Source organism: Heptranchias perlo, chromosome 44 (genome assembly GCF_035084215.1).
Source record: "Heptranchias perlo isolate sHepPer1 chromosome 44, sHepPer1.hap1, whole genome shotgun sequence".
In the NCBI taxonomy this organism is placed as follows: Eukaryota; Metazoa; Chordata; class Chondrichthyes; order Hexanchiformes; family Hexanchidae; genus Heptranchias; species Heptranchias perlo.
In genome coordinates this window covers 4,047,013-4,065,544 of record NC_090368.1, presented here as the reverse complement: position 1 = coordinate 4,065,544, position 18,532 = coordinate 4,047,013, and the positions used below count along the sequence as shown (strand labels likewise).

General features: G+C 48.5%; 2 protein-coding genes across 4 annotated transcripts in view; one reads left to right on the top strand and one right to left on the bottom strand.

The window, feature by feature from the left end:
• LOC137306631 (tropomyosin alpha-3 chain) overlaps window positions 1–8,871 on the top strand; it is a 50,577-nt gene extending 41,706 nt beyond the window's left edge. For 2 of the 3 annotated variants that reach the window (XM_067975946.1, XM_067975948.1), the window contains one exon: window positions 6,445–8,871. In XM_067975946.1, coding sequence (XP_067832047.1) covers window positions 6,445–6,527 — 83 coding nt within the window. In that variant the 3' untranslated portion in view covers window positions 6,528–8,871. Of the gene's footprint in view, window positions 1–450; window positions 470–6,444 lie in introns of those variants that run through there. The other variant, XM_067975945.1, reaches the window with a different exon arrangement.
• A 3,196-nt stretch (window positions 8,872–12,067) lies between these two features.
• Window positions 12,068–16,751, bottom strand: LOC137306630 (small ribosomal subunit protein eS27). Its single transcript, XM_067975944.1, has 4 exons — window positions 16,647–16,751; window positions 13,894–14,002; window positions 13,250–13,360; window positions 12,068–12,345 (listed from the first exon to the last, which is right to left on the bottom strand). Exons 1-4 carry the CDS (start codon window positions 16,650–16,652, stop codon window positions 12,317–12,319), a joined length of 255 nt encoding a protein of 84 aa, XP_067832045.1. The 5' UTR covers window positions 16,653–16,751; the 3' UTR covers window positions 12,068–12,316.
• Window positions 16,752–18,532: the final 1,781 nt, after the last annotated feature.

The following is an 18,532-nucleotide window of genomic DNA, read 5'->3' as shown; positions in this document are numbered from 1 at the left end:
TCTTTTATGTGGCACCTTGTCGAATGCCTTCTGGAAGTCTAAATACACTACATCCACTGGTTCCCCTTTATCCACCCTGTACGTTATGTCCTCAAAGAACTCAAGCAAATTTGTCAGACATGACTTCCCCTTCATAAAGCCATGCTGACTTTGTCCTATTAAATTATGTTTATCCAAATGTTCTGCTACTGTCTCCTTAATAATAGACTCCAAAATTTTACCCACCACCTCTGACAGTGCAGCACTCCCTCAGTGCTGCACTGAGTGTCGGCCTAGGTAGGAAGCGGCAAGGCCACGGAGGGATTTGAAAGCCTTGTGTATAGCAGACATATATATTTATATATAAAATTAATTTAGTAGCTAAAAGCCTGTAGTCCTCAAAGGGTTAGTGCGTGGCAGCTGGGCCTGAAGTTCGTGTCGTCACGTCCTCTTCCTGCTTCCTTTGTACAGATAATTACCGTTGCCTCCGACCAGCGAGAGCGATTTGCTCCTTCAGGCTTTTGCGGCGGCCCCCGGCTGCGGATCGTTACGTTTACGCCTTGCGTCTTTGTGGCTCTCGCACCTGGGCGCGCTCTCTGTTTGCCATGTTCGTCGCCCCCCCCTCCCTTTGCTTGCCTGCTGCCTGGTCCAGAATTTGACTTTCCACTCTGCTTTCCAACTTCACCTATTTTTCTGTCCCCCGCCTTTCTTGTAAGCTGCGGTTATGCATTCTGTTAATTTTTATTTTCCAGTTTGCTGATGGGCTGGGGGTGTACGTTTAAAGATTTATATAGTGCAAATCACTTTTTGTTTTTTTAAAAAATTTGTACCCATGCCCTGATGCAAGTTTTCATGCACCTTGTCTTACTTTCACCACCATTCGTTCAATAAAACATTTTGGCCTGTCTGATTCTGGAAGGGTTGCGTGTGGTGTATCTGTTCTGACTGAATTGACGCAAGATGGATACAGGTGAAAGAACTTGCATTTATACAGTGCATTTCTACAACCTCAGGATGCCCCAAAGCACTTTACAGCCAATTAAGTACTATTTGAAGTGTAGTCACTGTTGCCATGTAGGGAAACACAGCAGCCAATTTGTGCACAGCAAGGTCCCACAAACAGCAATGAGATAGTGATGTTGGTTGAGGGATGAACGTTGCCCAGGACACCTCCCCTGCTCTTCCAAATAGTGCCATGGGATCTTTTATATCCACTGGAGAGGGCAGACGGGGCCTCGGTTTATCATTGTACCTCCGACAGTGCAGCGTTCCCTCGGTACTGGTAGCCTAGAATTTGTGCTCAAGTCTTTGGACTGGGACTTGAACCCACGACTGTCTGACTCGGGGGCGAGAGTGCTACCCACTGAGCCATGGCTGACATCTGGATGAAGGAAGTCATTGAGCCCAGTCCAGCTCATCAACCAGAAAGACCCTACAGCCCTCCCGTTCCCCCATCGCTCCATCCAACTGCCTTAAATTACTCCACTGCCAGTCAACTTCCTGGAGTCCAGCTCCACCTATTGATTGCTGTCTGTGTGAAGAACTTCCTAAGATCAGTCCTGCATTTACCTTTCCCCAGTTTGATTCAGAGTCTGCTTATTGTACTGTCAGACTTGAACTCGCATTCTGAATCTTTCTGCCATACTGTTTCCTTTTTATATGCCTTGGTCACCTCCAGGATGATGCCATGCTTGAGAATTTATAGTTCAGAGGTGACTTGAGACACGAGGACTCTGTCCACTGGAGCGGAGAAGGTTAAAAGGAGACTCGATAGTTATTTTTAAATTATGAAGGGTTTGGCTGGGGTGAATTGGAAATGACTGTTTTCTCTGGTTGGGGAGTCACCAATTCAATTTAAAATTGCTACCAAGAGTGAGCAGGTTCTGAGAAATTTCTTTATGTAGAGAGTTGTTGGAGCTTGGAATCATTTACTACAGAAAGTGGTTGAAGCAGAGACCATGACATCTTTTAAAAGAAAAGTGAATAAATATTTGAAGTAGAGGAAGATGGGGAGAGAGCAGGGCAATAGGATTAGTTTGTGATTGATACAGGGCTATGGGGAGAGAGTGGGGCAATGAGATTAGTTTGGGGATTGATACAGGGCTATGGGGAGGGGGAGAGAGTGGGGCAATGAGATTAGTTTGGGATTGATACAGGGCTATGGGGAGAGAGCGGGGAGTGGGATTAGTTTGTGATTGATACAGGGCTATGGGGAGAGAGCGAGGCAGTGGGATTAGTTTGTGATTGATACAGGGCTATGGGGAGAGAGTGGGGCAATGGGATTAGTTTGGGGATTGATACAGGGCTATGGGGAGAGAGTGGGGCAGTGGGATTAGTTTGTGATTGATACAGGGCTACGGGGAGAGAGTGGGGCAGTGGGATTAGTTTGGGGATTGATACAGGGCTATGGGGAGAGAGCGGGGCAGTGGGATTAGTTTGGGGATTGATACAGGGCTATGGGGAGAGAGTGGGGCAGTGGGATTAGTTTGGGGATTGATACAGGGCTATGGGGAGAGAGCGGGGCAGTGGGATTAGTTTGGGGATTGATACAGGGCTATGGGGAGAGAGAGGGGCAGTGGGATTAGTTTGGGGATTGATACAGGGCTATGGGGAGAGAGTGGGGCAGTGAGATTAGTTTGGGATTGATACAGGGCTATGGGGAGAGTGGGGCAATGGGATTAATTTGGGGATTGATACAGGGCTATGGGGAGAGAGCGGGGCAGTGGGATTAGTTTGGGGATTGATACAGGGCTATGGGGAGAGAGTGGGGCAGTGGGATTAGCTTGATTGCTTTGGGAAAGCAGTGGCACAGACATGATGAGCTGTGTGGCCGCCTTCCATTTATAAATCTCTATGGTTCTTGTGATGGGGAAATTACTACAACAACAACAACTTGCATTTATATAGCACCTTTAATGCAGTAAAATATCCCAAGCTGCTTCACAGGAGTGATTATCAAACAAAATTTGACACCGAGCCACATGAGCTATTAGGACAGGCGACCAAAAGCTTGGTCAAAGAGGTAGGTTTTAAGCAGCATCTTAAAGGAGGAGAGAGAGGCGGAGAGGTTTAGGGAGGGAATTCCAGAGCTTAGGGCCCAGGCGGCTGAAGGCACGGCCGCCAATGGTGGAGCGATGGAAATCGGGGGATGGACAAGTGGCTGGAATTGGAGGAGCGCAGAGGACAGGGAGGGGGGCGAGGCCACGGGGTGATTTGAACACGAGGATGAGAATTTTAAAATCGAGGCGTTGCCAGATCGGGAGCCAATGTATGTCAGCGAGCACAGGGGGTGATGGGGGAACGGGACTCGGTGCAAGTTAGGATACGGGGGGCAGAGTTATGGATGAGCTAAAGTTTTCGGAAGATGGGAGGGAGGCCGGGAGAGCGTTGGAATAGTGGAGTCTGGAGTTAACAAAGGCACGGATGAGGCTTTACTGTCAAAAATCCATGTCCTTTCACTCCGAGGTACAGCTTTCCTGAGAGGGGCCCTTGAGTGATATTCGGCAAAAAATAACTGCTGCTTTAGAATGTATTTGCATACATAATGGGCACTATATTGTGAAGTAATTTGGGGGAAGCACTAAGACAATTCATTGATGTGACAAGGTGCTATATAAATGCGGGCAATTTTATTTATTGTTGCAAGATTACAATCTGCGGAAACTAAGGAGCCAGCTGTTTCGATCGAGTTCAGGTCCAGTGTACGGCGTTTGCCTTGGCAACATTAAGAATATTTTACACAATTCGGAAATATATATATAATTCTTGAACAAATGTGCGCAGTGCATTCCCACCTGTCACATTCCGATTTCATAGAGTTATACAGCACGGATAGAGGCCCTTCGGCCCATCGTGTCCGCGCCGGCCATCAAGCCCTGTCTAATCTAATCCCTTCAAAAAATAAAGTGTGACGAAGCAACGGCAGGTATCTGAAACAGGAGCCAGAACGGCCGTGGCTTCTGAGCTCACCTCGCCAATCACAGAGAAAAAAAACCAACAGCCTGACGAGTAACTGAACTCTGAGCTCACCCGGTGTTTGCTTTAACAGTGACCTTAAAGTGATAGTTTCATCTCAACAGCAAAATAATATTGTATAAACTGGGCCGTTTACTCTCACCGACATAAGAAACAACTTGCATTGATATAGCGCCTTTCACGACCTCAGGGAGAGCTCCCTTACTCTTCCTCGAAATAGTGGGAGATTTTACTGAGAAGGCAGGTGTGGCCTCGGTGTAACGTCTCATCTGAAAGGCGGCACCTCCGACAGTGCAGCACTCCCTCAGTACGGGCAGGGTGATGAAGCCCGTAGGGAGCTGATGACGTGGCAGGGTGAATCCTAGGTTATGTTCTCACCTCCGGAGATGAGTCCTCCCAGCCGTAATAACGATCGTTGATCATGCTGATTGCAGTCACAGCTGTCTCCTCTCCAGCCAAGCCATGGGGTCTGAGGCCCTAAGCAGAGTCAGGGGACTTCACAAGAGAGGAAGAAGGAAGCTGAGATGCGCCAGTCCACTTGATAAGTTTTATTAATGCCCAATGGTAGATAAAAGCAACTTGCACTTACAAAGAATCACATGGAATTTACAGCACAGAAACAGGCCATTCGGCCCAACTGGTCTGTGCAGGTGTTTATGCTCCACACGAGCCTCCTCCCTCCCCACTTCATCTCACCCTCTCAGCATTTCCTTCTATTCCTTTCACCCTCGTGTTTATCCAGCTTCCCCTTAAATCCATCTGCGCTATTCGCCTCAACCACTCCATGTGGGAGTGAGTTCCACATTCTCACCACTCTCTGGGTAAAGAAGTTTCTCCTGAATTCCCTATTAGATTTATTAGTGACTATCTTATATTTATGACCCCCTAGTTTTGGTCACCCCCCACAAGTGGAAACATCTTCTCTACGTCTACCCTATCGAACCCTTTCATAATTTTAAAGACCTCTATCAGGTCACCCCCTCAGCCTTCTCTTTTCTAGAGGAAAAGAGCCCCAGCCTGTTCAGCCTTTCCTGATAGTTATAACCTCTCAGTTCTGGTATCATCCTTGTAAATCCTTTTTGCACCTTCTCCAGTGCCGCTGTGTCCTTTTTGTAATACGGGAGATCAGAACTTAAAAATTTACAAAGCATCTTTCATGTGCTCGGTGTTTCTCATAATTAATTAGCTTTGAAGTGTAGTCACTGTTGTTATGTAAGCAAACGTGGCGGCCAATTTGCGCACAGCAAGATCCCACAAACGCCAAACGAAATGCACGACCAATTAATCTGTTTTTGGTGGTGTCGGTTGAGGGATTTTGAAATGTTGGCCGGGACTGTACTGTTACCTGGGTGTCCAGTACTTGCTGGAAGGTACAGTCTGTGCTGCTCAGGTATTTAGCTTCAGGTGAGGGAGGTCAGTGGCAGTCAGTTCCAGGGTGGGGGGTTTCCGACTGGCGTCACAAGACTGTAGGGGGTTTATGATGGGATCTCAGGCGTGGCGTCACATTTCTGAATCTTTCCTGTATTTGTTGATTCGCTAGCATGTTACTTCTGTTGCTGCACATTAATATTAAACACACTCTCTCTGCAATGACAGCAATGTCGTTGCCGTTCTGACGCTGGCCGTCAAAAGTTAAGATGGGGGGTGCCCATGAACACGTCACCATTTGCAGGGGGTCCCTGATGCAGAAATGGTCAGACCTAAAGTACAGCTAGAACCATGGGATCTTACAGCACGGAAGGAGGCCATTCGGCCCATCATGCCTGTGCTGGCTCCTTGAACGACATATCCAATTAGTCCCACTCTTTCCCCATAGCCCTGCAAATTTGCTCCCCTTCCATTATTTATCCAATTCTCCTTTTGAAAGTTGCTATTGAACCTGCTTCCACCGCCCTGTCAGGCAGCGCATTCCAGATCGTAACGACTCGCTGCGTAAAAAAAATGTTTCATCTCCCCCCTCTGGTTCTTTTTCCAATTATCTTAAATCTGTGTCCTCTGGTTACCGACCCTCCTGCCACTGGAAACAGTTTCTCCTTATTTACTCTATCGAAATCCCTTCATGATTTTGAACACCTCGATTAAATCTCCCCTTAACCTTCTCTGCTCTAAGGAGAACAATCCCAGCTTCTCCAGTCTCTCCACGTAACTGAAGTCTCTCATCCCTGGGACCATTCTAGTAAATCTCCTCTGCACCCTCTCCAAGGCCTTGACATCCTTCCTAAAGTGCGGGGCCCAGAATCGGACACAGTACTCCAGCTGAGGCCTAACCAGTGTTTTATAAAAGTTTAGCGTGACTTCCTTGCTTTTGTACTCGACGCCTCTATTAATAAAGCCCAGGATCCCGTTTGCTTTTTTTTAACAGCCTTCCCAACTTGACCTCCTGTCGCAGAGGCAAGAGGATCGCTGTTAAACCGCCGTTCGGACAACCAGCCTTGGCGCCACTTTTAACGCCCGTCTCTTGCCTTTTTTTTTTGTTTCCCTGTGTCGCAGATAAACTCTCACAGACCAAAGAGGAGAACCTCGACATGCACCGAATGTTGGATCAGACCCTGTCGGAGCTCCACGATTTGTGAAGCGCTGCCATTCGCCTCGTCGCCTGGCTTGCCTTGTTTCTCCCCCCCCCCCCCCACCTGCCCCCCGCCCCCTTCCTTTCTCTGTGCCCCTTAACCCCTGTGTCAAAAGGTCATCTCATCCACGTCGCCAAAGCACCTTTAAGTGGAGGCGGGAGGACCAAAGGTGATCAGCGAGTGGGAATTGCTGAGCCGGAGAGGCCAAGTGGGAAACGATTTCATTGATAACGCAATAATGTTTTAAAAATTTTGCAGATGTGCACTTGTTTCTAACGTGACTGGAACACTCCTGATGCTGTGTGTTTACTCACCTCTACACCATGCGGCTGCTGCCACTGTCGATGGGGTGTGGGCAGTGTGTGGAAGGGTCACTTAACTCCGGGAGCCCGTCAGCCCCCAGACTGGTGGTCCTGCCGTGATACCAGTGGGCTGTTCAGGGAGGAGGGTGGGGGGGCGGGCTGATGGGTTCCACGTAAATCTCAGTCGTGGGGCAACTGCTCTGGGGCCGGGGAGTGGGGGGGGGGGGGGGCGTCAGCGGAGAAACCGTGTTTGAAAGAACTCCGCTATATCCGAGTGACCGATTGGGTTACAGAATGACCCTTCACCTCTAGGATCAGGGTCTGAATCCAGCTCACGCTGCCTTTCCTCATACCCGCCCCACCCCGCCCCGTGCAGGCTCAGGGTCCAGGATTAAATCAAGAGACCGCCTCCGGCCGTCGTTTTGGGATCAGTTAGCGGCCTCACACGGGCTGTACGAGTGCTAAATATACCCCGCTACGAGGTGGTGTGTGGGTGACCGTGCGTTGAAACTGCAGCATCGGCCCCTTACTGCTTGGGCCGACGTTGTGCTAGGGGATTGAAGGCGTTGCCACTTTTGACTCCCTGAAGCTCTCCCAGACTCCCAGAATGGAACTCCTTTCCTACCCCATTAGTGTTAAACAGTGCCGACACAGGGAGTTCAGTGTAGTGGGCCCACTGGATCGAGCCTGCCCAACTCACTTTGTGTAAAGATCCCGCGGCTAACGTTCACTCCAGCAGTCTGACGCACGGTCCCAGAGGTGAAAGGACCGTGTGTCAGAGGACGGGGAAATCACCATCCCTTCCCCATCGCCCTCCTTTAACACAGAACAACCGGCTGGAGTGCCAGAGGGAGCAAATGTATACTGGCCTGAGCCTTGGAGTGTTGTGGTGGTGCTGACTGGATTCACCGGGCTACAGGGCACTCGTGCCGGCCGATGAAGCTGCTCACGGGCACCTTCCCCCTATTCCTGCCAGAGCAGGTCTGCCAAGGGTTGGGGTTCTGTGAACCACTCGACATCAAGGCACTTTTCTGTGTGAATTTCATGCTAATCATGGTGAGAGAGTCCAGTGCTGGGGAATGGAACACCTTTCATTTCAACCACCCAGTGTCAGGATCGAGTACTCCCCGGGTTAGATACAGAGTAAAGCTCCCTCTACACTGTCCCATCAAACACTAGGGGGAGAAGAGGGAACATCAGCCAGTGTTCCTGCTCCTGGTCGCTATCCAACGAACCCATCTTGTGTGGATGCTGGCCGGGGACAGGATTGGGCTGGGCTGGGCGGCCAGCCATGGTTGAATAACCTGCCAGCGCTCACGTGAACAGCGACCGGCGAGCGAGGTACCAAAGAGTCGCCAGTGCCCATGAGACCCGTACGTACCCCAGCGAGATTCAGCCCCTTTAGCAAAGATGGTGGGAGGGGGGTTGCTGGTGGAGAGAAACCCTCTGGGTTTCAGGGAGGGGTTATTGGTGAAATATCCATCTCCCCACCGCACCAACCAACTCTGGGCATGGGAAGGTGCCTGGTTGTGATAATACTCGGGTGTACTTAGGAACGGAAACAAGGCCAGCAATACCCGTAGCTCCCTTCCCTCTTCGTCCGTCACTGCCTTCCGATTGCTTGCTCTGTATCTCTCTCTCGTTCCTTCTCCCAGTAGGTCTTACAAAAGCTTTCACTATTTAAACAAAAATATATAAACCAAGCATCTGGTCAGGTCTGACGAAACTCGTTTTTTTTTAGAAGCAGGCGTAATATTTTTATAATACAGGTCTTAAATATAAAAAAATATATTTATTTGAAACTGTGTATAAAAAGAAATTGAATTAGACGCCCCACCTCCAGAGAAGCCTGGAGTTGATATGAGTGACCTGGTCAACGGCTAAATAACTGGATCTGTCCTGAGCAGAATTAAATTTGTTGTAACGTGATTTTATTTTAAAAATATTGTAATTTTGATTTTTCATTTTGCAATAAAGGACCATTTTCTGGTAGCTGTTCTTACATGTTCTAATAGGCTTTGAGTTTAATAAAGTAAATCTGCTGTACAGCTGAAGTCTGTTTCTTCACCCTGCTTTTAGTCTCCCTGACTCAGCCCCCGAGTTCTAAAAGAGTCGCCACCCACTGTCTCAACCAGCCTTTTCTCTTTCAGACGCTGACTGACCCTGCAGCTTGTTTCACCTTGTAATTTCAGCATTGGTGGATTTTATTACCTCTGGCTTATTCTGCATCCATGCCCGAATGTGTCCAGTGATACAAGTGCCTAATATCAAGCCTACAAACTGATCAGGTACAGAATAGGTCAGATATCAAACACTCCCAGGGCAGGTACAGCACAGGTTAGATACAGAGTAAAGCTCCCTCTACACTGTCCCGTCAAACACTTCCAGGGCAGGTACAGCACGGGTTAGATACAGAGTAAAGCTCCCTCTACACTGTCCCATCAAACACTCCCAGAGAAGGTACAGCACGGGTTAGATACAGAGTAAAGCTCCCTCTACACTGTCCCGTCAAACGCTCCCAGGGCAGGTACAGCACGGGTTAGATACAGAGTGAAGTTCCCTCTACACCGTCCCGTCAATCACTCCCAGGGCAGGTACAGAACAGGTTAGATACAGAGTAAAGCTCCCTCTACACCGTCCTGTCAATCACTTCCAGGGCAGGTACAGCACGGGTTAGATACAGAGTAAAGCTCCCTCTACACTGTCCCATCAAAACATTCCCAGGGCAGGTACAGCACGGGTTAGATAAAGAGTAAAGCTCCCAACATTGAGCTTTAACTGCCTCAGAAGAGCTCCCTCTATTGTATCAGTATCACAATACAGTTTCTCACACCAGCCAGCTTGCAATTGTTGCTGGCAATTTGTGCTGCATTATAGGTGGTTTTATGCTGTGGGCTAACTCTTACTACACAGGGTTGTGACTGCTCAGTCCCATTTTAATTATTACCCTTTCAGTCTGCAGAATGAGGAGTCTCTATCGCATCTGTCAGTATATGACAGTAACAATTAGGTGCTTACTGTACAATGAGTCCAGTCTGTTGGACATCCAGTGCCATCTAGTGACACATTAAAGATTGATTAAAGACACATTAAAGGCTGGTTTCCAATGACATTAAAATGCATCATCTTCCCTCCTTTCTTGAAGGTTCTGACTATCGGCAAGTTACACTTCCAGACAGCAGTCACTCCCCCAAGTGGCCAATGAGCATTGGCAAGCTCTTTGACTGCCGAAGGCATCACAGCCAAGCCCGATCCTGATTTTACCCCAACATTCACACATGTATGTTTTCCTGCAGAGGTCACTGGCTAGTGATTAGGGACCGGAATCCTGGCTGGGTTTATTTTTTTTTAAAAACTCCCCCTAGACCTGAGGCGCCGAAGCCAATTCTAGAACCCAAACAGAGATCAACTAATTGAGCACAAACCTGGAGCCTTTCTGGTCGATACAGCCCAGCCGGATGCAGCAGAATACATAGTTTTAAAACTGTTGAGGTCCCTCTGAACGTTGCATCAAGTCTCTGCCAATGTATTTCTACATGAGCCACCAAGTCGACTCCCACTCCTCTGCTGGCTCCCCGTACAACTTTAATATTCCTCTTTAAAAAGGAAGAACTCTTTCAAGCAACTCACAGATTCTACTTGTCTAGCAGAGAATGCCACATTCCAGCCACCATCTGTGTAAAGGTTTTTCCCCCGAACCTCCCCTTTAATTCTTTTAGTGATTATCCTAAATTTACACCCTCCTCATTAATATCTCACTGAGCAGTGAAAAAATCTGCTCACTGTTTACTCTTATAACTTGCATTTATGTAACGTCTTTAATACGCTAAAACGTCCCAATGGGCTTCATAGGAGTGTTATTAGTAGACGAAAATTGACACGGAGCCACATAAGGAGATATTAGGACAGGTGACCAAAAGCTTGGTCAAAGAGGTAGGTTTTAATTAGTGTTTTAAAAGAGGAGAGAGAGGCGGAGAGGTTTAGGGAGGGAATTCCAGAGCTTAGGGCCTAGGCAGCTGAAGGCACGGCCGCCAATGGTGGAGCGATGAAAATTGGAGATGCGCAAGAGGCCAGAATTGGAGGAGCGCAGAGATCTCGGAGGGTTACGGAGATAGGAAGGGAAGGGGCCACGGAGGGAATTGAACATGAGGATGAGAGATGATTTGTTTGACTGAGGGATGAAGGAGGGAAGGAAAGAGACCAGCTCCCAAGTTTACCAAAACGGGCACCCTTCACCTGCAAGTTAGGAATGCATATCATTACCCTTAAGCTGTTTACCCCGTGCTGGCTCTTTGGTAGAGCTATCCAATTAGTCCCACTCCCCTGCTCTGGCCCCTGATTTTCATCGCTCTAACATTGGCCCGAAGCTCTGGCATATCCTCCCTAAATCTCTCCCTCCTCCTTTTAAGACGTTCCTTAAAACCTACCGTTTGGTCACCTGTCCTAATATCTCCTTATGTGGCACGGTCAAATTTTGTCGGATAGTCGCTCCGATTCGGCGCCTTTGCTACGTTAAAGACACGGCGTAAGTGCAAGTTGTTGTTGAATTCGAGCCCAGCGCAACCAACACCAAGGATATCTTGCCGTGGAGGGAGCAGCTTTTGACTGATCGTTCTCTGGTATCTTAATGGATACGATTCTCAAAGCAACCATTTTAGGTTACGAGAACCCAAAAATCAAGGCCCACCCTTTTCCTTTTAGGCTGAGAAACTGTTTTCCTGTAACATCCAGGAATCCTGTACGGATGTGGGCAACAGCACTTTTACACGGTTGCTGCAGTGTAGTTACAGCAGACTCAGCCGCCCTGTTCAAGACCAGCAGCAACCACCAACGCATTTCAGCTGGGCATCAGCAGTCACGCACTCTGCTTTTACGTCCCCCCGAGGGCATACAGGGCCTCTGTTTTACAAATCATCCGACAGTGCAGCACTCCCTCAGCACCGCACCAGGAGTGCCAGCCTGGTTTTTGTGCTCAAATTTCTGCAGTGGGGACTTGAACCCACAACCGTCCGACTCGGAGGAGCGAGTGCTACCCCACTAAACCAACGCGTCTAAAATTAAGGCTCGAGATTGCACCCCATCGACAGTGGGAGAAGAGTTGGGGCAGGGGAGGAAGACTCTTTCTTGCCCCCACCCCCAGGAGTTGTACCCAAGCTGCTCGTGTGCCTCAAGACACCTGATGCCAGCTGTAGAGTTTCAGAAGTTGTTGCATTCAACAGTAAAGAAGCCACAGGTAAAAGTCAATACTTTATGTCATTTTTATTTGACAATTCTAACAAAGAACTCAATACCAGCAAGAGGGTCCAAAAAAGTTTATATAAACCAGATGGGTAAGGCTACGGGACAGTGATAAACCCCCTCCCCTCATTCTCAAGTTACACATCTCCCAAACCGCCATCCAGATCCCAGGGAAACGAATCAGTATCCTGCAGCGAGAGTCCAACGCCCAGCTGTGCAGGTAGTCCCACCCATCCCTCAACGACAATCTTCACTTCAGTGCTGCTTTCTTCTGAAGGAACAGCCTGCAACAGAGGGAAAAAGAAAAAGCATTAAAAACAGACACTGCGCAATCATCCAACGGCAACAGTGCGGGAGACACTAGTCTTCAGCTTTGCGCCTGGGGCTCCCAGCCCAACCAGTGCCGTGCGCTATCCCACACAGCCTGGGTCCGCTTGACTCTTCCCCTCCCCTCTTCCCCCCCCCCCCCCCCCCCCCCACACACTGAATCAGAGCTCAGTCTGTATCCAAGGCACGCAAGACAGACAGAGGGCCTGAAACGCACGGAGCAAAGCCACGAGTTAAAGAGGAGGCCCTAAGCTGTGTGTGTGTGCGCGCAGCACAATGACAGGCTATCCAACCATGGGGGGCACCACACATACCTACCTTCAGGTGGTAACTGACCATACCATTGGCAGTGCCACACACCACCCACATTCATTTGAATATTTCTGCTCCTTTGGGGCCCCCTCCTCTCGTACCAAGTCGGGTGGGTTTATATTTTGAGAAACCCAGATGAACAACCAGTTCCAAGAAGCAGGGCACCCACATGGTTGAAAAACAGAAGGAGCTATTTTTTTTTAAAAAGGTAAATCAAACCCAAGCACCTCGGATGCCAAACTTGAGTTTATAAAAGCCTGTTGATTGCAGGAGGAAGAGAAGCCCGAGGAAGGAGTTTCACAGTTTTGAGGTCTTGGAGGAGGAGTTTAGAGCAAGAGATGTCATGACAAGTGAGAGTGCATCAGGGAGTTTGGAGCTTAGAATGGGACAAAGTTCAGGGTACAACTATAGCTGTGCCCAATATCACCCGTCCACTTCACACAAGTCACCCCAGCAACAGGTTTACTCCGCACGCCCCGTTCAGGCAGTTAACTCGGGTCACTGGACGTTACGGCTGTGCCGAGGAGATAAAGGGCGGGCATCACTTACCTTCTGTTAGCCTTGCCTTTCCTCCGGTGGGCTGGCAGAGTACAGTGGAGCAACCGACACATAGCACTACAGTCTGAGCATGGCTGAACACAGTGGTGATTTTGTAGCAACCTGACAAGAAACAGCAACATAAGAATTTGTAATCAGAAACTGATAAGTGTGCCTTTCAAACTGATGAACGAACAAGTACTTAAAAAGGAATTTATGCCACAAAACTGATCAAAATTTTACTCAAGGATAGAGGAAAATGTTAGTGTCAGGGAATGAAATATTTTCTGATTTCAAGTTCCCAATATCAGTATCAAGAACTGGCAGGGTAGACAAAGGCCAGGTTAAATACAGAGTAAAGCTCCCTCTACACTGTCCCATCAAACACTCCCAGGGCAGGTACAGCACGGGTTAGATACAGAGTAAAGCTCCCTCTATACATGCCCATTGCACTAGAATAGGATCACTAGTTTGTGCTGAGTATGGGGCTGTTTTGTGCCTGTGGCCTACGTCCAGTAGCAATGGGAAAGAGACTGGTACGAATTAATTTCGTACGTCCAATGATCAAAACATTGTGGGAATTGGCTTTGAGCCTTGCAGCAGCATGCAGGGTCTGAACCCAATCTCTGCGTTCACAGAATGGGGGTAGTACGCACCAGGACACTTAACATCCATGAAGTAGGAGTTCGGGCTTTGCACCAACCGCTTCTTCTTGTGTTTCCTCTTCTCCTCCTCGGGAGACGGATGCAACAAATCTTTTGCCAGCTGGAGGCAGAGAAACAATACTGTAAGCTTACTGACCATCCACAACCCTGTCCCTCTCCCCCACCGGCCATCCAAATCCTTTAGATCAGTGAACAGCTGGACTCTTCCACATCACTCAGCGCTTTCACATCGGGCTTAAGGGCACTGCTGGATATCAACATTCGGGATTAACTAAAACCAGCAGCCAAAAAAATGACACGTGCCCCTTTTAAACCTAGTTTGACCTGCTGCTGCTCTTTACTAATCCAGGTGGATTAAATCCACATGTTGCAAAGTCAAGGTGCTGGCACCAGCCTAACAAAAGATTGTACGTGGGTCCCCGGATTACATGGCAATCCACTTGATCAGTTACATAGCATCTTACCACACCGAAACCTATCACAGCCCCTCGCACAATGAGTTACTTTAGGAGTGGAATGTGAGCCAGCGCTTGGCTGCAGGGAGGGGAGGGACGAGGCAGACTACTCGCTGTGGGCCTGCACTCCTGAGCGGCACACGAGCTTCAGACAGGTGCACCACTGTCCCTTAGCCGAGCACAGGTGTACATATACCACTCTACCAGTAACCTTGCTGATAACGGGCTATCAGTCAGCCAGTGTGCTCAAGGAGAATCCAGTAGTGGCCATCGCCATCTACTCCCATCCCCCACAAACCCACAAAAATGTAGCAGGAATAACTGCCACAAGCGATCAGTCTGGCATCCTGGCTAAGAAATAATCAGCTTAGCTCAGCCGGAAATACTTCACAATCAAGTCCAAGAGTTCAGTGCCAACCGGAGGGAGTGCTGCCTTGTTGGAGGTGCCAACCCCCCCCAGGACAAATCATTAAAGTCTCTTTGGCCATTCCAGTGCCTGGTAAAAAGGTGGCATGGCACCGTATGAAGAGCAGGGCATCCTGGTCACACCAGAAACTGATTAACTGCTCATTCATTTCACTTTAAAATAAAATTGGTATTTACACAGTGCCTTTCACAACCGCAGGACGTCCTAAAGCGCTTCACAGCTGACAACGTACCTTTGAAGTGTAGTCACTGATTATTGTTGTGGGACACAAAATGGCCACCAGTTACCCATGTAAGATTAACTGTACTACACAATGCCACATGGAACATTTGAAGGATTGCATAGAATTTACAGCACAGAATCAGGCCATTCGGCCCAACTGGTCTGTGCTGGTGTTTATGCTCCACACGAGCCTCCTCCCTCCCTACTTCATCTCACCCTATCAGCATATCCTTCTACTCCTTTCTCCCTCATGTGTTTATCCAGCTTCCCCTTAAATGCATCTACATTATTCACCTCAACAACTCCATGTGGGAGCGAGTTCCACATTCTCACCACTCTCCGGGTAAAAGAAGTTTCTCCTGAATTCCCTATTGGATTTATTAGTGGCTATCTTATTATTTCTGAATGCGATCAGATGCTGTACTAATACAACACCCAGAGACAGACAAGTCCTAAGAATCAAAAACAGGACTGCTGTCTCCCAAACCCTATCTGACAGTGAATCAGCTGACATATTGGTGCTGCATTGTAAATCTCAAATGGTAAAATAAGACTACTCAAAATGGAAAAGGGGATAAATCTCAGTTCTGTAGTGAATCATACATGGGGGAAACACTGAGGAACAATTCCACGTTATTTACCCTGCAACAAAAAATAACTGCTTAGACAGTTTGGCATGTAAACCACGTGATTTTTAAATGTCAGCTGACTCCCAAAATGAAACTGCAAAACGAGGCCTAACTGCCATTTTGGCAGCTAGAATCCAAAAGCTTTTTTAAAAAAAACCACGAGGGGAAAGTCCCTCATTTTAAACGCATTCTGGAGGGGAGTTTGCATGCTCACAGCACGCACTGCAGCAATCAACCTCCGGCTCCTTTTTACATAGCCACGGGGCACAGAATCAAACTACATGAATTCAATCGTCTTTAAGGGAGCAGGTTGGGGGGGGGGGGGGGGGGGACAGAGAACATCGGCAGCCTAATTCCTCAAGTCATCTAACGGTGCAAAAAAAATGCAGAGGTTTGTAAATCCTCCGGTTTGCAAATCCCTGGATGCAATGAGAGTAAAATCCCAACCAGGGCTCTTTGCAAGGTTTTGCAAAAATAAAAAAATAAACTTGCATTTGCTTCACAACAGTTTGCAATCCAACCTCCTCCCTCTCCTTCAAATCCCATATCTCTCACGACCTCCATCCCCTTTAAATCTACAGGCGACTGGCTGGGTTTGTGTGTGTTCACGCGCTCCGGGGGGGGGGGGGGGGGGAAGAGACAAGGACACTTGGACTCGCGCCGTCGCCCCGGGAGACGGCGGCTTTTGAGTGACAGGCGCTGGCGATCTGCCTCGCGCCGTTGTCCCCGGTAACCCTGGCCGGGGAGGGTTCCAGCCTCGCGCTCCGGCTCCAGGGGCAGCGGCCGCCGCCCCCTCGCAGTGGAGAGAGTAACTCCGCCATGTTTTTTTTTCCGGCTCGCTCGTCGACTGGCAAAAGAGGAGAAAAAAAAACACTTTGAATCCTCCTCCACTTCTCTGCCCGGATACCTCAGCTACCGTCTACCCCCCCCGCCATTTTCAGCCCGCTCGCCGGCCTCTGAGAGGCGTTTCGTCGCCTTTTGCCCCGTCTCCCGCCCTCAGCGGACACTCACAGGCATCTTAGCGTGGACTCGCTGCCGTGGAAAAGGAGGAATCCGGGCCCGGGGACCCGGATATAACGGGGTTTCCCGAGGCCCAGGGGCCGGAAGCTCGCCGACGTCATGTCCTGGATGGCCACTGCAGCCGCCATATTGGGAAGGTCAGTCTCTCCCTATACACTTGAATAAATCCCATCTTTAAAGCCCTTTTATTGCTTAACATGTGGTTTTGTAATCTATTATTTCATCAATAAAACAAAAATCTACTGCTAATTAGAATGGAATCATAAAAATCGCAGCAGCAAAGGAGGCCATTCGACCCATCGCACCTGTGCTGGTTCTAGCTCTAAAGCCACTTAGTCCAATCCTACTTGCCTGTCCTTTCTCTCTATCCTATTATGTTCTTCCTTTTCAAATGCTTATCCAATTCAATTTTAAATAATGTTATAGTCTCTACTTGTGGTTCTTGGAATCATAGAACGATGCAGCACAGAAGGAGGCCGTTCGGCCCATCGTGCCTGTGCCGGCTCTATGAAAGAGCTATCCAATTAGTCCCACTCCCCCCCTCTCTTTCCCCCATAGGCCTGCAATTTTTTTCCTTTTGAAGTATTTAATCTAATTCCCTTCTGAAAGTTACTATTGAATCTGCTTCCATCACCCTTTCATGATGTGGAGATGCCGGTGATGGACTGGGGTTGATAAATGTAAGGAATCTTACAACACTGTTGGACTATAACCTGGTGTTGTAAGATTCCTTACATTTATCACCCTTTCAGGCAGCGCGTAACCACTTGCTGCGTTAAAAAAAATCTCATCTCTCCTACAGAGTGCCGTCTGTAATCCAGCGAGGTGAAATGACTTCAGGAGGGGAGAATATTGGAAAGAAGTTTGAATAAAAAATTTCACGAGTAGCAATGCAACGATAATGAGCTTTTTAGTTTCATGAGGAATCATGGTTACAAGGCCACATCCCACTACTGATTGCCACAACTCACTGCTGATGGAACAGGAACCACCTTTCACTCTCAATTCTGTTTAAAGACATCAACTATCCACTTTTATTTATTAACTGGCTTCCTGCACCCCCTCCCTGAAGGCACTAGGCTTCACCCTATTGCCCACGAGTAAAAAAAAATCAGTCAGCATTCCGACTCCTGATCACTTTCTAAAGACCACTGCTGGAAAGTGCACATGTGTGGGCATTGGAGCGAGGGCAGAATCAGGTTTGTCTGTGAAGCCCCTTCCAGTTGAATAACTTGCCAACACTCACTGTTTATCTTGAAGATGCTTACGACAATGGCCGTTCCTCCAGTGCCTCACCCAAGAAGGTTTTCTTTGTGCGTGAGCCTAGACAGAGTGTGTCCCTGGGCTATTCAACTGTAGGCGCATCCAACAAAAGCCCGGTCAAATCGAAGGCTTCTGAAAGCAAGGAGGGAGACGACAAGGCAGGGATGTTGAGGGAGGACATAGCGACCGAGTAAAGCTCCCTCGATTCTGCCCCAGTCTCTGATCGCTGCCCGCTGTTTACACCAGGGCGACTTTCTTTTCAATTGCCCACACCAGCTGGTCCCAACGATCTCCCCGGAGTGAGATTGCCAGCCTAATGCCAGTAGGCGCCAACTTGATGCTAACAGCATACCCTGTTTTTTTTGTTTTAAGTGGATTGAGACCGTTCAAACCTCTCCCACCTAAAACCCAGCAAACATTCATCCTCCCGGCATGGCCTGGTCTTGAAGAGGGAATACGCCAGTGTGCTTGAGGCCTTTCGCGACCGGTGGGCACCGCAGGGTGCAGGACACCGATCGCAACATGACGATTTTGTTGGGAAGGTTATTTTTTTTTTTGCTTATGTTGAGCTTCTTTTAGTTTGGTTGGACCAGATGTTTTTTCCCTGAAGTAGC

What these genes read in the sequence shown, in the direction of transcription:
- LOC137306630 (XM_067975944.1), bottom strand. An exon ending in CATGGATGTTAAGTGTCCTG is followed by an intron (nt 13,361 to 13,893) that starts GTGCGTACTACC and finishes GTTTCTTGTCAG; the next exon opens with GTTGCTACAAAATCACCACT. An exon ending in AAAGGCAAGGCTAACAGAAG is followed by an intron (nt 12,346 to 13,249) that starts GTAAGTGATGCC and finishes CCTCTGTTGCAG; the next exon opens with GCTGTTCCTTCAGAAGAAAG.